The sequence below is a fragment of the Photinus pyralis genome, unplaced genomic scaffold (genome assembly GCF_008802855.1).
Source record: "Photinus pyralis isolate 1611_PpyrPB1 unplaced genomic scaffold, Ppyr1.3 Ppyr1.4_LG3a, whole genome shotgun sequence".
Taxonomy (NCBI): Eukaryota; Metazoa; Arthropoda; class Insecta; order Coleoptera; family Lampyridae; genus Photinus; species Photinus pyralis.
The window spans coordinates 4,477,121-4,498,881 of NW_022170509.1; the positions used below are offsets into that span (position 1 = coordinate 4,477,121).

The following is a 21,761-nucleotide window of genomic DNA, read 5'->3' on the forward strand; positions in this document are numbered from 1 at the left end:
TCTTTTGTTTCCCAGTGCCCAACTGCCTTAATTAAAACATCTTTATTATTTCTTTTTTCTGCGCATTTATACTGCAATAAAAGCAATTCAAAGTAAAATCGAATTCTTTTGCTTCCTGAACAATTTGTTTTTGTTCACTAACTCTTCTTTTACAGCTGATGGGATTAAGCTGGGCCTATTGATCGTTAATTTACAGGAATTATGAATAAAATCCTCATAAAGTTTATTCCTGCAGGTTTGACATCTCAAATCATTTGCTTTTGGCCGGTAACACCAACGTTCTTATAGCATATTTTGCAAGTTTATCAACAGGCCCAACGCAATTGCATCAGCTATAAAACAAGCAGGAAGAAGAATCAGTGAACAAAAATAAATTGTTCAAGAATCAGGAAGCAAGATACATAATTCGATTTTATTTCGAATTGCTTTTATTGCCGTAAAAATGCAGAAAAAAGAAATAATGAAGATGTTTTAACTAAAACAGTTGAGCATAAGATAACAAAAGAGAATATTTAGGCAAACATTAAAGAGAAGGAAGAAGACAGATTTCGAAAAAATCTTTATTAACATCCAACATGTTGATTTATCATGTCAAAAACCGTGTATATCTTAAAACTGTTTTTCCGGTTTTTGGCGATTTTCTCGAATTTTTGCTATAGGAATAATTTTTTTTGTTTATTAAAATATAAGTCTTCCCGAAAATTTTGCTACCCCGCGCACCTCTGTACGATGAAAAAAAATAGATTTTTCATCCCCTTGAAAAGGAGGTGGTTTTTTTCAGAAATCGTGAGATCTTGGAAACGGTTCAACTTTATGGGCCCAAACAATTATCTTCTGTTTTATCATAAAACAGGCTATGTGATCTCCAAATTTCAAACCCCTATGACATTTTTTCGCAAAAATAAGAATAAAAAACGAAACAAACATTTTCTCCGGTTTTTCTAGGAAAATTGGAGGTTATGTGAAAATAGTGCAGATACAAAAGTTGCTCATTTTTTTAATCTCTATAACCTTTACATTTAACATTTTCGTCTAAAATCAATAGTTTTACCAGAATTTGCAAAATACCACTTTCCACCCATTTCAACCCCCGTGATTTCACCCGCGGAAAATTCAGCTGTTTTAATTATTTTTTCCCAAATTCTATTCATTTTACCTGCCCGAAAACCCGGTTTAGCCCGGTACCTAATTTTTTTCATACAAAAATATTATATAGCCTGGACTAATAAGATATACTTACTGGGCATGTCTAATTACTCTGTTAATGGATTGCCCGGTTCCATTAGATTTCAGTTTGTCAAATGCAGGAAAACAAATATCGCACGCCACTAGATCTACACAACTTCCTTTAATTCATTGTATAGTGGGAGTCTAGAGGGTAGTTCCAAACTATTATATGAAAGTTAAATGCATTTCGTCTATCATCCTAATTATTGCTTTTTAAGAAACACACTTGTCCCTTTGTTTTGCAATTGGTCAACGTCATTGACTCTAATTTATGCATTTAACTTGGGAGTATATGGCAAATTATTTCACTTTGGCACATCAAATTCGCAAATAAAATACCAAAAAACGAAATAATAAAAATTCTCAGAGTTTTTGAGAATCTTCATGCATTTATTAAGTAATACTTTCTTTCTGTCAATCATTTAACATTATCTCTAAAGAATTATAATAGTAAGTTAGTAAAGATAAAATTATACTAACCGAGAGACAAATAAAATGTTTATGGCATGCTACAAACGCGCTTTGGTGAAAAACAAGCAATGACAACTAAGAATAAACCCCATAAAAATAAATTAAATTAAAAAGGGTTAACCCATCACCGTGGACATTCATGCTCCTCTACTTCGGTTAACATTCACCTGAGTTAAGCTATACTGCAGAAGAAAAGTTACTAAAATCGCTACGATAAATAATAAATCACCTGTTTCGACGGTCCACAGCAAGTGTTCAATATACAGGTATCATTCGACGTGCTCCGAGGACAGTCGAGTATACAATCTTCGGTTTGCTGTTCGTTCTCCTCGGTGCTTTCCGGGTATTCACGATAGTCGATAAATTCGGGTTGAATTGTCGTCGAATGAATTCCTTCGTTATGGAAAAACTCTTTCACTTTCTCCGCTATTCTCATGTATTCCGATAGGTTTCTACATCTTATGTGCGCCGATGCGATAATGCGGTCGCCGGCAAGTTGCCAGACGTGGAACTCGTGCACGGCGAGAACACCGTCGACTTTTGTCAAAAGGCGCCTTTGAATTGCGTCGATTTGTATATGCGTAGGAACTGTTTGTAATAAAATTAAAGCGGAATCCCTCAAAAGTGGCCAAACGGAACGTAAAATTAAAATAACTAAAATAACACTAAGTCCCGGATCGATGTAATCTTTGTACTTCCAATCCGTTAGCCAAAATATTGTGGCGGAAATGATCACAATAACCGACCCTAACGCGTCCGATAATACGTGCAAAAATACACCTCGCATGTTCATTTGCCCCGCCGAGGAGCCGTGCGAGTGACCGTGCATCGAGTGCTTCGCACTAACCGCAGGCGGGGGGCTCGGGTAGGTTGCATCATTTTCATTGTCATCTGTGACGGCTAATTGACTCAGTCGATTACGGCTACCCGACAGTCTTCCGTGGGAGTGCGACGAACCACCGTGCTCTGAAAGAAATTAACACTTAATATGTAATATTTCAATTTAGTTAATAATAATAATTAATAACAATTTACAAACACAAACTAAGAATTAATACCGTATGCCTTCCTTTGAATAAAAAATCGTACCTGTAAAAACCGTCACAAAATCTCAACAATACAAATCGAGGTAATCCTGCTGCCAATGAAATTATAGGTTAGAATGAGGTTATGTTTCCCGTTTGCTTTAAACCGTCGATGAAAAATCTCCGACGGAATCGAGAATGCTAGGATGAATCAGATGACAGTTGCCTACTTCTAATTTAAATATTTATTCTTCTTTTATTTTTTTTTCAATAATTTAACATGTATTTAAGAGAAGGTTACAACATTAAAATATTACACATAAAATTGATTAAAAAACATTTACAAAAAAAATAAAAAATTTAGCGTATACTTAAAATATAAAAAATTAATCTAATTTGAATTTTCGATGCAACATGGCGGCCGGGCTTCTATTGTCATCACTGCTCTATTCCCAATATAATTTATATACCCAAAAGGGAATTTCATATTTTCCTACCGTTTCCTCTCAACTTTTAGGACCATTAGAAACATTGGTACAAAATTTCAGCCAAATTGGTCTGCTCCTTACAAAGTTATACGTAAATCAATAAATAGGTATCGATTTTGCCGCAAAAAAGGCATTTGCCATTTTGAAATCTCTTCCAAAAGCTTTTCACTCAAGAGTAAGTATTTAAGGGAACATCTGTTTCAAATTTCAACCAAATCGATTGGGTTGGGTTGTTTACAAGAGTCTCAAAATCAAAATTTTACATTACATTACATTTACATTACATAACCTCCCAATTTTTTATTCGTGAGGTTAATAGGTCATTCTTTGACACGCTTCACTTTGAATAACTTTATATCATTGCTATCAGTGTAATTACGATACAATTAAGCGTCGTTTAATTAACACACACAACCTTTCAAACATTTAATTTGTGAACAATGTAATTCGCCTACTCATGATACGCGAAACTTAAAGCGACATATTCACATTGAAGAATGTTACGTACAATCTGTGGGATTAGGCCGCAAATAGTACGAAAAATTTAAACCATGACACCTCAAAAAATCCTTATTATTTAAATTGTGGTCAGTGTAAGTGCAACGTTTAAAGCATAATCCATGTAAGGGAATGTCGGCGAGTTGTTGTACAGTTTACACGAAGGCGCTAGAAATTAAATGATCTTTATTTGTAATTAGAAAATTAAGTTAATTGTGTGTTCAAGACAGCCTCGAGTTCTTAAGAAAAAAGCCTTTCCAGTACGTACGGAGTTATATTTTCAAGTCTCAAAAACGGCAGTATAAATTCAATTCACTTTCAAATTAGTACATGTTTACAAACCACTACCACCAATTACACGCCATTTGCAAACTACAGCAGCGCCTCTAGTGTTAATCTGAATCGCGAATAAAGTCACTGTACTTAGATATACAGTGACTCTATAGAGACAGTGTGGTCATATGGGGGTGTTATTTTCTATTGGTAATTGGGAGATCCACCATGTTTTGACCAAATACACCGGATTGATAGAACTTATTCATTATGCGAGTCACTCTGTAATTGGGCGAAAGCCTGCCGAGGGCCCAGAACAAGAGAGGGATAATAAATAAATTAACCTGAAAACCAAGGAGATGAATTTATCTTGCTGGACACAATTGTGGCAGCATTATTGTAACCATACAAAATCTACCAATTCGGTTAAACCAATCAGATTAATGATAAATTGGAAAAAAAATGGACGACATAGAGCATTATGGCCACACTGTCTTTAGGAATGCAGTAACTTTACAGAGACAGTGGCGACAATAAGAAATGTCTGCAGATTCCAGCAATACATTCAAATCCCCCATCAGCCACAATTTTCTGCGTCAGCAATTAGTTTGTCTATAGTATCAATCAATCAATCAATCTTTATTTGTCCGTATACCATAAATAGGTTTTGACACGTCAGAAAATATAGTAAATATTAAGTTAGTACAATGCATATATATAAAAAGAATAATAAAAACAGTTTAAAATTTCAAATAAATAAAAGCTAGACAGACCATATGGCTAAAACCGAATATAGATTAAAAACAATTTAAAATTTTAGTTAAAAAGAGACAAAACAGAGATAAAATATAAACAAGTAAAGGTAAAAAAGACTAAAAAGAATACTACTACACAAGTACAAAAAATTCAAGTAAACAAACAATGAAATAAATAAATATCATTAAAATTATTGAATAGATCTCCAAGGCGTATGTAAATATTCACTAACGTTATAAAAATAATGACTTAATAAGTGCGCCTTAACGACTCTTTTAAATTAAAAAAAATTGTAAGGTTTGATACAATCAGGAACGATATTGTATAAGTCGACCCTTAGACTGTTATTTTTAGACCTACTTAGTTTATAATAGGGCGTTTTTATTTTTTTTGCTCCTCGTGTAGAATAGTTGTGAGAGAAGTCATTGGTTTCAAATTTATTTTTGTTTTTATGAATTTCCAATATGGTGTAATATATGAAAATAGATTGAAGAGGCATAATATTTAATTGTTTAAAAATAGGTCGGCAGTGAGCACGATAGTCAGCATTTACGATTATACGGATTATTTTTTTTGCAATAAAAACGCCTTGCTCGCTTTGGAAGAGTTACCCCACAAAATTACACCATATTGTAAATGTGAATGAACTAAAGAAAAATAGCACGATCTTAGTGGCTATACAAAGTGATCGTTTTAAATTCCTTAAAATAAATAATGATTTGGATAGCTTAGATAAAACTAAATCAATGTGATTGCTCCAAGTGAGTTTTTCAACAATATATATGCCTAAAACTTTAACACACCTGCCGGTTGCAACCTTATTGTTTGTGGAGAGGGTAATTATGTGAGTTTTATCTTCATTTAATTTTAAATTGGTCTTATTAAACCAGGTTATTCCTAATAATTGTATTAAATTATAACTTTTAAGGGCTAGAGTTTCAATATTTTGGTCCGAAATCAGTAATGAAGTATCGTCAGCATATGCAACAGCGTGATTAGGATGCATATATTCGAAAAAGTCATTTATGTATATAATGAACAGTAAAGGCCCTAATATGGACCCTTGAGGGACTCCATGCTTAGTATTAATTAACTTCGAATATATACCGTCAATCAAAACACATTGCTTGAGATTATTAAGGTATGTTGACATTAACGATCCCGCTAGTCCCCTAATCCCATATAATTGAAGCTTATCTAACATAATATCAAACGAAACGCAGTCAAAAGCTTTGGACAAATCACAGAGTATTAATGAAGAATGTTCCCTGTTCTCCCAGGATTTTACTACTAGAGATATAATTTGGTCCACAGCTTCTGTTGTAGAATTTACCATTTATACATTCTTATTCAATTCAATCTGAACTGCATAGTTACAATACTAGAAATAAGAACAACATTAGAGTTGATTACTGTAGATTAGTAAAAACTCAAAATAACCATGACTACCTATCTCAAAAAATATTTAATTTACTGCCTGAAAATGTTCAAATGTATAACAAAAAACAATTAAAACAATAATTAAGAAATACCTATTTGATAAGGCATATTTTTCAGTGCACGAATGTTTAACCGAAGGCTTTACCAATATTTTACACACAGGTGGTGACATAAACTGAAGTTGTGTTGTTTGTCTATATTATGTGTGATATAGTGTGTTATATATTTTAATTTTTAAGAAACTAGTTGACAAATGTAAGTGCTATTGCGCGTAAACAGGAATAAAGATTATTATTATTATTATTATTATTTGCTGCAGCAAAATGTAAGAAGTAGGTACGGGAAGACTTCCATTGTAACATTCGACCAACCTCTATTCCTAAAGTTTAGGAGGATTTCACACGCTTATGTCTTTTTTGGGTAGTCTTGGGCACTTAAGGAGTGGTATGAGGATTGAAGAATTATGGCAGACTTTTTATGCAAAACGTACCATTACACACATGCTTCTACTAGAGCACTTCGGGCACATTTTTTATCTCATCAGGCTCTAAGCACACTTATTTGTAAAACCTTTCATCAAACGACGCTGAAAATTAAACTAAAGAACCTTTATGAAAACCCCGTTACAGAACAGATAAAAAATAACGTGACTTTGGCAAGCATTTCAGATAATTGGCTTAAAAAAATCGCGTGTGGACGAAATTGTTCTTGCAAAAAATTAGGTATTAAGTGTTCTCCAAAGTGTGGCGAATGTTATGGAATTACTTGTACTAATGCAGTTTTTAAGATGGAAGATGAAGAAATAACAGACTTTTTGTTTGTAAATGAACTTACGAACTTCAATTTAATAAAAATTAAAATATTACTTCAATCAGGTTAAATGAAAAATTTTATTTTTTGCCTTTCTTCCAAAAGCTGTAACTTTTTTTAATTTTAGAACTACAATTATTGTTTTTGGTTCCAAAATATGCGTGCCTCCAAGCTCTAAAAATTATGTATCTTTATAATTTTTGGTAAATACATAAATAGTCTAAAAATTAAAAAAAAAATGGCGAACATTTTTTTATATTTGCCATAATGGGATTGAATGGGACTTTTAGTATGTTAATAAGAGAGATGTTCTCTATACATTAAAAAAATAATTAGCTTGTCTTCAGAGTGTTTTACCCTAAGATCCATATTGCTTGTACCTACTTAAAATTTAAATTGCATGTATCAATTTTTTGTTCAATTTTAAACGAGTTCTCAAAACAATCGATCGCGGGATTTTTTAATGAACGATATTTTATGGTGGTCCTTAGTAATGAACCAGAAAAATGTTAACGCAACTCCTATTTGATAAATGTGGCAAGCTGACTTAACGGCCATCGTGCTGGCCATGCTATTGTTCTTAAGGTATTGTTAGGCAAAAACCCTTCGAGACTCATTGCTAACAAAAAGAGTTCGGGGGGACCTTGACAGCAGGTGTTCGCAGGGAGGGCAATGAGAGGCATAGATCGACTGGGGTTGATCTATTGGCTTAACCCATTCACAAACAGGTATGAGCTCTACCTTAACCCTGCAAGATTTCATCGACAACGACGCATTCACCCCCAATCGCCAATCGGAGTGTTCGGGGAATCAGGAGAGCTTAGCACTAGTTCGGGGCTTAAATTGATCCCGTTGAGTTATCGAATTAATTAGAGATGCCCACGAATAAGCAATCGCAAAGCTTATTACATTGCCCTCGAGCGCAAAAGACGACCAGGCAGACGGACTGCTGTCACGTCACCTATTATGACCGTACGCGTAGATTACAGAGGGACGTTTCTTATGAAAAGTGAGTTCTCGCATCTTAATAATGAGTTCTGACCAACAACTAACCCGCATTTAATTAGCTACTTCCCTTATCAAAAAATACCACCCCTTCATGACATGAGGTACCATACAACAGTGTCCAACGACGAGTTGAGTCTATAATTATATCTAAGTAAACCAATGCGAATAAATTCCTAACAGTTTAGTATGTGTTATTCTTCGAGTAGGGTAACATTTCATACAAGCGGCCATAGGACTAAACTGAATAGTTTTTGAATTGGGTTTTTAAGCGTTTTTGGAAAATATATTCCTTTGATACACTAAGAATTATAACCCCCATAATAGTATATTGTTGCGTAGGCAGTGGTACCAGCGAAATTTATTAAAAAGGACGAACTTTTAAAACGGAAGAGAATTTTATTTTTAGCTGTGAATTGTAGGTACTATCGAAGAAACAAACATTCTTGATCTACAATAAAAATTACAACCCCCACAATTGCGGATTGCCTTGTAGGTAAGAGCGAATATTCTTTGAAATTAGGAAAAAGGATTTTATCGTGAGGTGACAATGGTAAAGTTGCTTGTAAGTATGTTTAATACAGGACATTTGTGCTCAAACGGGCATCTAGCGGGAAAGTTGTGGGGTAGTTTTGATTTCTTTGATTCTATATGTTTTTTGGGGTGCTGAATCCGAATCTGAGGTTTGCCAACAAAATTTCATGACGCAACATTGAAAAAAATACAAAAGAAATTGAAAAAGATATTTTTTGGCAGTTTTGTGCTTACAACTTGAAAACTATCAACTTTTCGAAAATAACCTTCCTATTCAAAATGAAAGTACATAAAATTTCCTACAGACCCCACTATTTAGTTTTTTTCCTCGATGAACCGTTCGGGCTCGAGCGCCAGTTGAAAATTGGCGTATTTCGGCTGTATCCGCAAATACTCATCTTTTATTATTGTTTTATTATTATTCTGTGCCAATATAAATCCGTACTTTTCATTGTCTACCGGTCTCCTCAAAAGATTTTATAACAGTTCCGTCTGGTATAAAACTCTCCCACTCCTTCACAGATGAGCCAAGACCCATTACGTCACCGTGTAACTGCGTTTGCAGTCTCGAGACCCTCCTCCCATACACATACATACACACCCTCACAAAGTTACACAGATGGACGGACGGACAGTCCAAAATCATGAACTCGCTTTTTGTCGCTGGTTAAAATGTAAACAAAAAAGAAATAAATCGGGTTCAGTTGATAGCAGAAAAATTTAAGCTTGGGTAACTGCGTTATCCCACTCCGAGGAGTAGGTACGTGATTCTTCAGAACACCGGAGCAAGAGGGATAATGCCGTTGAATAGGAAATCAATTTATCCCTTTTGCCATTTGAATTTTTTTAATTAATAATGACCACAGCGCCACTTTCCCAAGTTCAACAATAATTATCCAAACATGTACGGTAGGGTTTCGTGATTTCTTTATCTGGTTCGGAAGAGAGTGGGAATAATTTTAGAGAGCACAGTATAAGTATTATATATTATAAATAATATAATAATATGATATACTGTTGTTCGTTAGAAATTAACTTTTCATACAATTCTGGACTACAATAAACACCTTGAACGTTATGAAAATGAGAAAAAACCACCCTTACATATAAAATTCAAATAATAGTTGGTAAATGCAAGGAATTCACTTATTGACAACGCTTAATATTAATTTAGGGTTTTAGTGCGAAAAAACTATGTTTTGTGGAGACAGGCGAAATACGCCAATTTTCAACTGGCGCTTGAGCCCGAACGGTTTATCGAGGAAAAAAAGTTGTAAGCGCAAAACTGCCAAAAAAATATCTTTTTCAACTTCTTTTGTATTTTTTTCAATGTTGCGTCATGAAATTTTGTTGGCAAACCTCAGATTCGGATTGAGTACCCCAAAAAACATTTAGGATCAAAGAAATCAAAACTACCCCACAACTTTCCTGGTAAAAATACAATTTAACTGGATTATGTTATACATAATCTACCAAAGAATCAAAAAAATGTAATGTTTAATGTACCACAAAAATCACAATTCCCTTCAAAATTACGAAATTTTAAAACGGACATGGATTTTATCTTTAGGGACCAATTGTAGGATTGTAGATTTTATCTTCAGGGTTGTTTGTAAGGCATTTAAACATAATCCAACAAACATAAAAATTTTTAATGTATAACTAAAATTACAGCCCTTGAGTGTTTCTATATAGGTAAGAGCAAATTCTCTTAGAAATTAGGAAATTTAAACCAAAAGGGATTTTATTTTTAGGTGAAATTTGCCGAACCTTTACGAATTTTAAAATTCTTAAAAATTACAAAATAGTCTGGGTAACTTGTAGAATACCCAAACTATAACGCACAATTAGACGAGAAATCACGTATGTAATACCATTCAAATCAAGGCGTAAAACCATATTTGAAACAGATTCAACTTTGGGATAAAGTGATCGGCAATCCAAACAACGAATTGAAAACAAGCAGTACCTTCACCAATTAATTAACTTAACAAGTAATGAAGGATCTATATGCATACGTGCCAACATGCACGATAGCGCATTTTACGCGTACAGTCCTCAACTTAGAACAACAAGAATTTAAGATTTATCACGTGATTCGTGTTAAATATTATGCCTCTTCAGATATATAGATGTGTTGTCTTCACCACCGCCGCCACTACCCCCAAAAAAGTACGCTAAGACTAGTTACTTCTTTAAAATGTAATCTACACATTATCAAAATAACCAATGCTCATTCAATCTTTTTAGGAGATCGTCGTGCAAAATAATGTATAATGCAGTACCTATACGCAGCAGTTTTTCCTTACGCGTCTTTGCATGAAACTTCTGCGCGCTCACTTCACATGCCGACTCAATCTTCAAATGCAAAATCAATTTTGTTGAGGGTGGAAAGCATAGACATGTTAATTTTAATACAACTGCCCCAAAAATTTACTATAAGGTTGGCCGTAAAATTTGATGGCATACTCGAGGCTGCGCGCAGACAACATTGGAAAGTATGGTTGAAATGCAAAGACAAATGAAATAAACTAATAAAAAGTTAAAGACATCGAAAAACACATAACATCGATTTTTTATATGTATGTTCCGTTATTTATAACTTCGTTTTGAAAGCTTTTTGCATCACTTCTTATTTATGCTTCATTCAGTTTGTGCCTTCGAATGAGTTTATAGTGTTCGCAGTGGTACAATAAAAGTTTGGATCAGCAAAGCAATCTCGAAGTAGCCCAGTGTAAATATTTTGATATGATAAAATGAAGCTTTATTAGAATTTTATTTGTCTGCCGAAATAGGAACTTCGCGCTAAAACAGAAACTATATTTATTAACTTTGTTGCAAATAACGTACCTACAGTTTCTGTCAAATTTAAGCTAGTATATTCTATGCAAAGCTGTTTTGGTGTGAATAGTCACGACTGTTGTTTATATAAATTTCCGATTACAGGGAGTAATTCAACTGTAGCGCCATTTTCGTATATGATAATTCAAAATAGTCGGCAGGACTAATAACTGTTAACAAAATTATGTACTAATCGCGTTTATAGCGATCGATTGTCTGAATATGGGATTACACAATAATAATACGACGATTTGTCGGAATTATGCTTAGTGTGAAATTGAATCACTTAATCCAGACAATTTCTTATAAAGGTTCATGTTTTATCTGGGATTTATTGTTGATTTCAGCCGAGACTGTTCTGTCACCCTCATTAGAATGTGCGTGAAAGATATTCAAAGGACAGATAACTTTAAAGCAGTAAAAATTCCCGTTTTTTAGTAGACACACAAAATCATGGCAAATGATCAAAAACTCACGATGGAGCTTTTAGGGTGTCGAGTACACCTTATATTAGGTTCTTATCCAGTTATTAGTTATGCAATCAATGTCAGCGCACGGATAAACTGAAGGTTAATATTTTTAGGTGTTTGAAAGCAGTATGAACACAAAATTAGTGTACAAAAGGGAGGAAAACTAATAAAGTTAACATTAACAGGCTATACAGATCCAAACTGGGCAAGGGATATGCTTCACAGAAAATCAGATACTTACTTAAAATATTTGCGAAACAAGAAAACGAAATTCCAATAAATATAGAAATTATTTGTCTGTTTCCAGGGCAAAAGTTTGAGATGGACAAAAACTCGTTTTATACTGTGTAATGAATCGATTATGCCTTCAATTTAAAAGGTTTTAATAAATATAACTTTCGAAATTATGTTCAACATTTAAAAACCGCAAATGCGTTTTTCATGGTTTACGACATTTGGCCGAGATTTGATTGATTTATGCAACGAATGAATATTTTTGTATTTCTCGATAGCATAATTGCGGTAAAATATTATGTGACACTAGGGGTTGAATAATCTAACAAATAACCTAACAAATTTAATGAGCCACGAAATTTGAGCCATACTATGGCCAAACAACTAATTTAAACGGAATATGGCTATAATGGAACGTTCACAACCGACACACCGATCACAATCACTCAAATATACTAGTAATAGTAAGAGCTAGTCAAAGTTAAAGTAATTTCTAGCTCTTATTGCAAGGAATCTTCCATAGAAAAATTAGGCTAACATTTCAGTTTTGAGTTATACTTACAATAGCATGTGATAGAGAATTGCTTGGAATCCTCTTGGTCGCTCCAAGAAATTATAAATGCGGCTTTGTAACCGACGATAACGTGCGTCGCGCCGGGAGGCCCGGTAATTGAGCGGCTTCCCCAAAAGACTCATCCGGGGCTGAACTAGTCGGCTACGTTTCTGCCGTAGCAAGGTTAGACTACTGAAAAAGAATAACAGCATTAGCAAACCAGGCAGAGAGGCCCTAGGTGTAATTTAAAGAAGTGTTCATGAATAATAGTTGCTTATAGTAGCATGACATGCAAGTACAAAACGATGGAGCTCTGAACGCAGCTGGAAATGATAACACTGTATAACAAGACCGGAGCCCCAAACTTTTAAACATAAAACTGCATCCAACTTAATTTTTGAAATTTTTATCCTTATAAACGTAGAAGTAGAATGGCGCCTAGCACTTTACAATGCCACTTTTGATACGCTGCTAATATGGATAATGCGTCAATTTGCTGGTACATAGTTTCGCTTCTTAGTGTGGAAAACGCTGGAAATGGTATAACCCAATCGGTACGAAGACCAACTTGCTAAGGATTATCGTCCGCACACAAGCAACTAATGACAGTAATCATTCAATTCGTCGACGAAATAAATGTATAGTTTCCTTAGTCAACAATTTAAAAAACAAACTTTTATCGTTGAGGATGTAAGCAATACTTTTTTTATTATTACTAATAGGAAACCTATGAGAATTTCACTGTTGGAACTGAAAAATAGATAGGTACATTTCTTTGGTGAAACAAGGTTGAAGTTCCGAGTTTCGGTAATAAGTTTTGTAATAAGAATAAAATAAATATGGCGCTTTTTAGAACTTCATATGAAAAATTGGTGACCGTTTTTTGTGTAAAAATACCTAATAGCTCCTAAAGAATCGACTTTTTATGAGAAGTCACCGTTTTATGCTTGCAAAAAGTTGTACAATGCATTGCCTTTTAAAATTAAAAGTATCAATAATTTCAACTCGTTCAAAAATATAGTTAAGAAATATTTACATAAGCAAGCCATCTATTCACTAAATAAATTCTATGAATTCCATGTAACGACGTACGTAAAATTCTGTGAAGGAAACTTAGCCGTGTGTACTATGTTCTGTTTGTGTATTCTTGTAATTTACTCTTGACTTGCATTATCATATACCTTATATGTCAAGATGCTAATAAATCACTTTTATACTTTATACTTTTAATCCTAAAAGTTCTACGTTCCGTGAAAAGCACTAAATTTGTTTGCAATAAAACAAGGTTTGTCATCTAACCTTAAAACATAATAATGATTATGAAATTCAATATTTCATGCGTGTTCTTAGCCATTTCTATAAGAAAATAATCTTCCAGAACAATTTTTCAGTGAAATTTTGTGGTTCTATGTAGTCGATCTAAAATGTTTATTAAATAGACCACAGTTAATATTGAGTTTGTATTTCAGATCTCATTAGGCGATATCTTTTACACTGACTTTAATGGGAACTAGTTTAATGAATGTTGAAAAGTTCACATGAGCATCGTATTAAATGGTGTACAAGGAGAATAACTAATAACGATATTGGTATTCCTACGTAAACCTAAATCGGAGATCTAAACTTAGTGAATTACTTATATGCTCCTGACCTACTTCTTGATTTTGTATTAGGTATATTACCCACCGGTCATACACTTCTACACACGATCGCGTACTACTACAGCCTCGACTAGAGCTGATTCACTTTCCCAATTACAAAAATGAGAAAGTGTTGATAAGCGTACAAAATTGTAATTCTATACAGGATGTGCGTTCCAGCGCTGGTGAAAAATGCCTTTATTGTAGTATACCTTGTAGTTAATAGCTGAAAGCTCAATGCCCATTAAGGGCCCCAACAAAATTCCTGGCAAGCTCAATTTTTCAAGGTTGAATAATATTATGGTCTTTAGCTCAAAACCTCATTTGTGCCAAAAATGTACCTTGTGCGTCAGGCACACCTCTCCGCCACTAATCAAACGTTTCAAAGGAGTTTTAATGCGTATTTATTATAATAAGCAATTCTAGAAACTAATTAGTCAGTCAAAATTTGCATAACTCATTAATTATGCATACCCTACATTTTTCTTTTTTTAATCATTTTTTTGGGCAAAAACTTGATTTGGAAATGACATTTTTCATCATAGAACATAATATATTGAATTATATAATATAATAACCAATATAATAACCAATTTTCAGTTTTTGACTTTTATAGTAATTAATTTCAAACCGTACAAAATGGGCGTTATTTGTAAGAGTTACATTGCGATATTCTACCTTAAGAAATTCGGACTAAAACCTTTGATCATACGAAGAGGATAACGAGAAAATTAATATAATGCATACATTACTTATAAGTTATCGATATTATTTAAGTGCGTAATAAAATTGAACTACCAGCCGTATGCTGCAGATTTAGATAGATGAGAAAATCGTTCTAATTATATTACAATGTGATACACAGACCAGCATGAGCAGACTTAATGTTTTTCGATAACTGACTATTTTAAGAACACACCGGGTGGGAAGTAAAATCAATTTCGTACTGATTCAGATACGCGATGAGTACTTAGTCTAAGTTTTTGTTTACCAGACACTTACCAAATTTGAGTGAGAGGATAATCAAGTTAAGAGGTGCTTGAAAAGTTCCGGCTACTTACTTTATACGTCCGAGAACATCGACGAATTTATTAAGAACTGCTCTTTTTGTGTATGTGATGGAATATTGTTGTTTTTTATATTTAAACTTTAAAGACTGTTATAATTTTTCCCATTGTATGTAGATGTAATATTCTACTAAAAACAAAACAATAATGAGATCAGTGTATAAATTCCCCAATTTTTTTTTACTCCTGTTTATGTAAATATGTTAAATGAAGTTGTTCAGCATTAACTTTTGTGTTATTTGGTTAATTTAGATGTTTAGCTTGTACTTTTAACTGTCAATGTGTAGTGATATATATATACAAATATTATGCATAGGTTACTTTAATCGTTTAACCTCTTCCTGTTGCAAAAATTACTGTTTGTTCTTCAATCTCTCGCGTGTTCTTTTCTACGGATAACTACGCCTACCTAACCTTTTTGTACTGCATTTGAACAGTATTTCTATCAACTTCAGTTACAGTGTGCCCACATCGCGTACCTTCCAACCTTTCTTGTTATGTTTATTTTCATCTCGTTTTCACTAATTTGCAATTTTAGTTAGTCTCATGCGTAATACCCCCCTCTGCTGCCATATTTTGTCTTGATAACAAAAAGCTGCTTAACGCTACACTAAGAAGTACTGGTCTCTGAAAAGTACGTAGTGCAAAATCACCACTCGTGGTGGATCATCCAACTACACAACATGAAGCTTCTCATCACGTAGGCTTTTAGTACTTGAAGAGCTATGACTATGAAAAAGGTGTACCTTCGGAAGATGTCAAACCTGAAGACAAGACAAATGATCAGCCTGCACTTGCAAAGATATGTACTTCACCTCTACCCATATGTACAACCTTGCAAAATATCAAAGGAAGTCTAGGAGGCCTGGGTTCCAATAATAGTATTACTGTACACGATGCGTACTTTACACCAGGATTATATACAAATTTGTTATCAGTGAGTAAAATAGTATAGTACACAGAGGTCGCACGGTCATATTCAACCAGGATGGCTCTCAACAAATGCTCTTACGCTTGCATGACCAAATTTCACTTTTTTCGTTAGACTTTTGTTTGAGCTGTAGTAAATTTTTAAATACTTCTTCCATATTAAAGCGCTTGCAAAATATTTGAGGGTAACGCTTTGCCCTTGCGCATTTTTTCGAGCGTTTTTGATTATCCAAACACAAATTTGGTCCGTTAAAATTTGAGACTCTCCGAATAATCTGAATTTCGGTCTCTTCATTGCATGCGTAAATTTTGTCGACCCTAATTCAAAGTCCTAGTTGTTAATATCATCTGAATGGTTAAAAATAACAAGATTATAACGAAAGATAAATGTACCAGATCTCATGTATTCAATAAATTAGACTATTCATGTATCCCAAATTTAAACCATACTTTTATTAATTAACGGGACAGAAACATCCTGTTTTCACACACTAGGCAAACGGAGATTAAAAAAATCTATAGACGATTAAAAATCAATCAGTAATAATAGATTGAAATTGACAGCGGTGTGATTCAGAACTTGCAATCTGATGGAGCACCAAGCCATAAAGTAGCAATGTAAGACTCCCGATAACTTATGGTTTTATGTGGAGTAAGACTGTGATTAGATGGCAATTCTACCACGAAGAACCCCAAAGGCCAATGGCACAATTACAAGTAGCTTTAACTTTTGACCGAGACTATAACTAAATAGACGTTGAATAATTTACCTTCAATATAAAAAAAGTTTCGAAACTTGATTACTTCTAATACATCAGCTCAAGCATCGAACTTTTGACCGAAGCCATAAATTTCACTTTTATTTTGATACAGAAAAAAAAGGCCGAAATTTATATCTTCGTAACGAAACGCTTACATCGGGTATATTAAAAACGAGCTTGCATATAAAATGAAATCAAAAAGCTCTTCATAAAGATAAAGGATATTAATTTCTGTTTGTACAGTTAAAACGTGTGTATCTAGAAGTTTTTAATTTAAATTAATGTTCATATCTAAAATCTCAAGCACATTTCATACGTTGATTAGTACAAAATTTGACAAGCTACAAAGCGGGCTATTATTATAGTTCAATTATTTTCGCCCGGAAAATATTCGAGGTACCCTTACCGTGGAAATTGGAAATTTTATTAACAAAATAACAAGGTTTATGCAAAAGTGCGCTGTTTGTAATGCCCATTTCCCCGTTAAATAAAATGTTAATGTACCCAAACCACTAATTCACAAAATCTCGTTATTTTAATGCCAAAATGCGTGCGTTGTGAAACGCTTCAAATATACGCTAGTGCTTTTTTCAAGGGTAGTTCAATAATGGCACTCTATAGTTGCTAGGATATTTTTCCAATAACAGAATGTATCGATAGCTCATACGCTCTACGATAGCAAGGTATGTAACTACTGGGGTGTCACATAACTAAACCAGAAAATCGAGCAGATATTACAATTTATGAATTTAAAGTGAAATAGTTGAAGAACTGCTTTGAGTGTGCGGACTCTTGCAGTGCATCTTTGATTACTTGTGTAAATAAATCGAAGTTCGCATGCACTTTAGTTTCCAATAGTAATTTTACTTACATCTAACCTCGAGGGATTATAGGAGTTCATGATTTAATTAATTTTCTATTGATCGATGAGAATTTTATTTTTTCACATTTGTCATGTCATTTGAGGCAGGCAGAAGAGCCCCCTCCCCCCCAAAATATTCGAAAAAATAATCAAAATATGCCTTACAGTAAATATGTAATGTATGTCACATGAACCGTATCTGTTTAGTATAACACATGCCTATGTAAGTGTACCTAGTTAGTAGGTACGTACATAGTACATAAACTAGTAAAAATCCTGTGTTAAATTTCGTTTTGTCCCAGAAGAGGACACAACTTCTCCACTTATTAAGATCTTGATCAATTTACATAAGTTCTCCTCAGTAAATCATATTGACTTCCCCTGCCTAATGTGTGTTCAGAGCCCCAGTGTCATGTCATTGGAATTTTTTATTGTGTATGGTGTCTGGTTAAACAAATAAACAATATTCTTGCATTTTTTTATGTCCTGAAGCCCCTGGCTACTGGGGGGCACAAAATTAGCGATGAAACATATTTTTTAGAAAGGCTTGTACTAATTTTTTAACATTTTAATGTAGTAGGGATTGACAAGATGCCAAAATAATTGATTGATGGTTCCTGTAAATGACATACATAATAAAGAATCATATTGTGCCATACATAATTGTATTCGTAATCTAAAAAATGCTACTCAATACAGTATGTCCGGTCCATATTCAATGTTCGAACAGTCAGAAAAAAAGAAAAACGAATATGGTTAATTTCGGTTCTTTTCGAATATCTTCGGACTGATCGGAATCTCCCACCCACTGTACTTTGTAATCTTTTCTCCATGTTTTAAAGAAACGAAATTCTTGGATAAAGGTTTAAATCTTCAACTTAATTTTGGAACATTTTCAGGGAAGGATTTTAAGTCCCGCCAAGGGCGCAGTCCCTCTTCGGATATTTACTACCTTGCCCATTACAACGTGAAACGAGTAAAGAACTATGCCATGTGGAGTGTGGGCCCATCAATAGTAACTGCAGAATTAGGGCAATTTTTTGATGCGCCATTCCTGTGGTAGTTGCTGGATGACGCAACTGTGATAAATGATGGGAATGGTTTTTGCGGATGAAGAAACTTATCTGCTGTTACAATTAGGATTCTACCTCCTTGCACTTCAGCTGCTCCGTAGATCAGTTTTCGCACCCAAGGCAACATACACTCTAAACAAAGAAGCTGACTGCACAGAGGTAATCCTTAAGAAAACAAGAATATGCGTTCGCACTCCAGGTCTAGAAGTTGATTGAACTTATTACCATAGGGAAGGTTCTACTTAACAAAATTCTGCAATTCGATTTATCTTTCAATTAGTAAAAGTTATGTACCGAACTGATCAACGACTTGATATCACTTTTGAAAATCTGCGAACCTTGGCGCTAAAGATTGCGCATTTTGAAGTTTAGGTGGTAGCTTAGATTTTATAAAATGTTAAATGAAATCGCAAATATTTGAGTAATTCGAGTAACTTAGGGAAAGTTATTTCCTACAAAGTAAATCCAAAATAATTACCATTCAACTGTATTAGGGTCCTTGACTATTTGAGAAAATCGTTCACGCACTACAACGCACCATTCACCGTCAAATATACAACTGATTCAGCCTATAGTAATGCTACTAAAGATAACAAACATGCCTTACCTTACCCTGGTTTATCGCACTGCGATTAGTCATAAATTCAAATGAAACAGAGAAATTTGGTGGAAAACGGATGTTCCAACTGTACGAATAAACGAAAACTTTTAAAAACGTTTCCTAGGCATGTAGTTCCCTTCAATTTTCCTTTACTCACTAAATACTAAAAGTATCCAGTTGTATTCCGTTTTGGTTTAAATCCTTTAGGAATAAATTGACCCCACTATGTAAATATTATCGGGAAAGTGCAAAAAAGGCGTCGTAAGGCCTGCATCATTGCATATAGCCACAAATACTTTCTTGTTTCACCTACTTCAGGATTCCAAATTTCCATATCGAAAATGAAAGCGCAGTTTCATATCTAGGTACTCAAAATTATAAGATTGTAATGTGGTCATGATATCCACAAAAGGGTAGAAACGAGTAAGAGAGACGGCGCCAAACAAATGAGAATGACGCCTAGAGGCAAAGAGGGTGACAGGGCGTGTAGGAGGTCCTCGAAAAGCTCGTATTACTCTGATCTTATTGCCTGAATACTTCCCTTTTTGTCATTAACCGCGGACTTTCAACCTTGCGCATGAAAATTTTGTGTTTCTACGCTTTCGCCACCCCATGCTTGGAGTGGGTCCACGCCAAAGTACAGAAAATTGTTTACCAAATAAAAGTAATTTCTCTGATTAGTTTCCATGCTGAATTTGTTGCAAGAAGAAGGTCGAACTTAGACCAATTCGTCCATATGATACAACATTTTTTTTAGAATAGAATACCTGGTACGATGAAGAAATTTTGCGAAACGAAAATACTATGATACCAACTGCTAGAAATTAAAATGAAAAAAATGATGGTGATAAGACAACAAGCGCAACATTGGTTACAAGAAAACGCAAAAAACCTAAATGAAGTTTGAGGGTGAATTTTGCCGGCTATAGAGGGAAAATGAGTGTGGAGCGAATTGCACTTTTACCAGCCAAGTTTAACGTACGTACTTTCTTTCTTTGTTCTTGGAAAAATTAACAGCCAATTACATTTCTCGCAAGTAGCCAAATTTCACATTAGTTATTATTTTTGTATTATGGTTCAAACTTTTATTTTGTCTAATGGAGACCATAGCCAATACCATTGCCAATACTTTAAGTAAGATATGGAGTGTGATATAATTATTCATTTCAGTAGACAAATTATGACCTTTTTTTCTTATCATTTTTCTAATTATTCAAGTAGTAGGCTAAAGTCAAGAAAACAATATCAACAGATACGTATTTTTTGCATCACTTATCAATAGTTGAATAGTTCAGAATGAAAACGAAGAAGACTGAAAGTAGATATATGAAGTGCTATATCATTAGAACCATTGAAGCGCCAACATCCCATAGCGTGTATCTATTTTTTGTTGTGATTTGGTTTAGACCAGTTATCATTCAACGGGCCTCATTATGTATATAGTGATTTTTTAATACTTAATACTTTCATCTGCTAAAAGTTCTACCGGGCATGAAAATACACCTGAAAATGAACTAATATAATAAAACATAATACGTAATTATTTCCAATAGACAGTCTTATACAGGAAATTTATTTTTACATGATTTTGGCTGTTATAGCCAATATCTCGGTTGCTGTAATATGACAAAAGGTTATAGAAAAAAGTGGCTCTACATTTAATTTTATACCATCTATTATACCAAAAAATAACCAGTTGAAAATCAAATGCTAAGTGCAGCAAATAATTGAAAATTTTAAATAAAATCTATTATATATTCCGAAACTCGTGCCAACAACATGTTGGAATAAGAATGACACGCTCCAGCAACATAGCTCGTAATGTCGGCAAAAGTAATCAACAATGACGTGTAGACAATTTTCCACAACGATGCATACCATGCAACAAGGTATGTAAACAATTCCATGGATCATATGCATATCGTACAAACGAAGGGGTCGGCACGGACTACTACAACCTCGACAGACAATGGAATTCGAAGGCTTGACACTACTCGTGTGGAATGAATATTAATTTGTTCATATTATGCCACTACAATTGCCGCACGTCATGCGATCCATTTGTGAGAGTACGATTTTTAGTTTCAGGTAGTTTACGTGCTATTGATATATTTCCACACGTACGTGAAATATTTCTTTCACAAGTTTTTATACTCTAACTTTCCGGAGAATTAAAATGAACACGTTGAAATTAATGAATCA

At 34.0% G+C, this 21,761-nt stretch overlaps 1 protein-coding gene across 8 annotated transcripts in view; it reads right to left on the reverse strand.

Moving 5' to 3' along the window:
* LOC116165328 (potassium voltage-gated channel subfamily KQT member 5-like) overlaps positions 1 to 21,761 on the reverse strand; it is a 345,213-nt gene that overhangs the window by 197,160 nt on the left and 126,292 nt on the right. For 6 of the 8 annotated variants that reach the window (XM_031479668.1, XM_031479670.1, XM_031479671.1 and 3 more), the window contains one exon: positions 12,635 to 12,817. In XM_031479668.1, the coding sequence (XP_031335528.1) occupies positions 12,635 to 12,817 (183 nt within the window). The remainder of the gene's footprint in view (positions 1 to 12,634; positions 12,818 to 21,761) is intronic. The other 2 variants (XM_031479669.1, XM_031479673.1) reach the window with 1 other exon arrangement.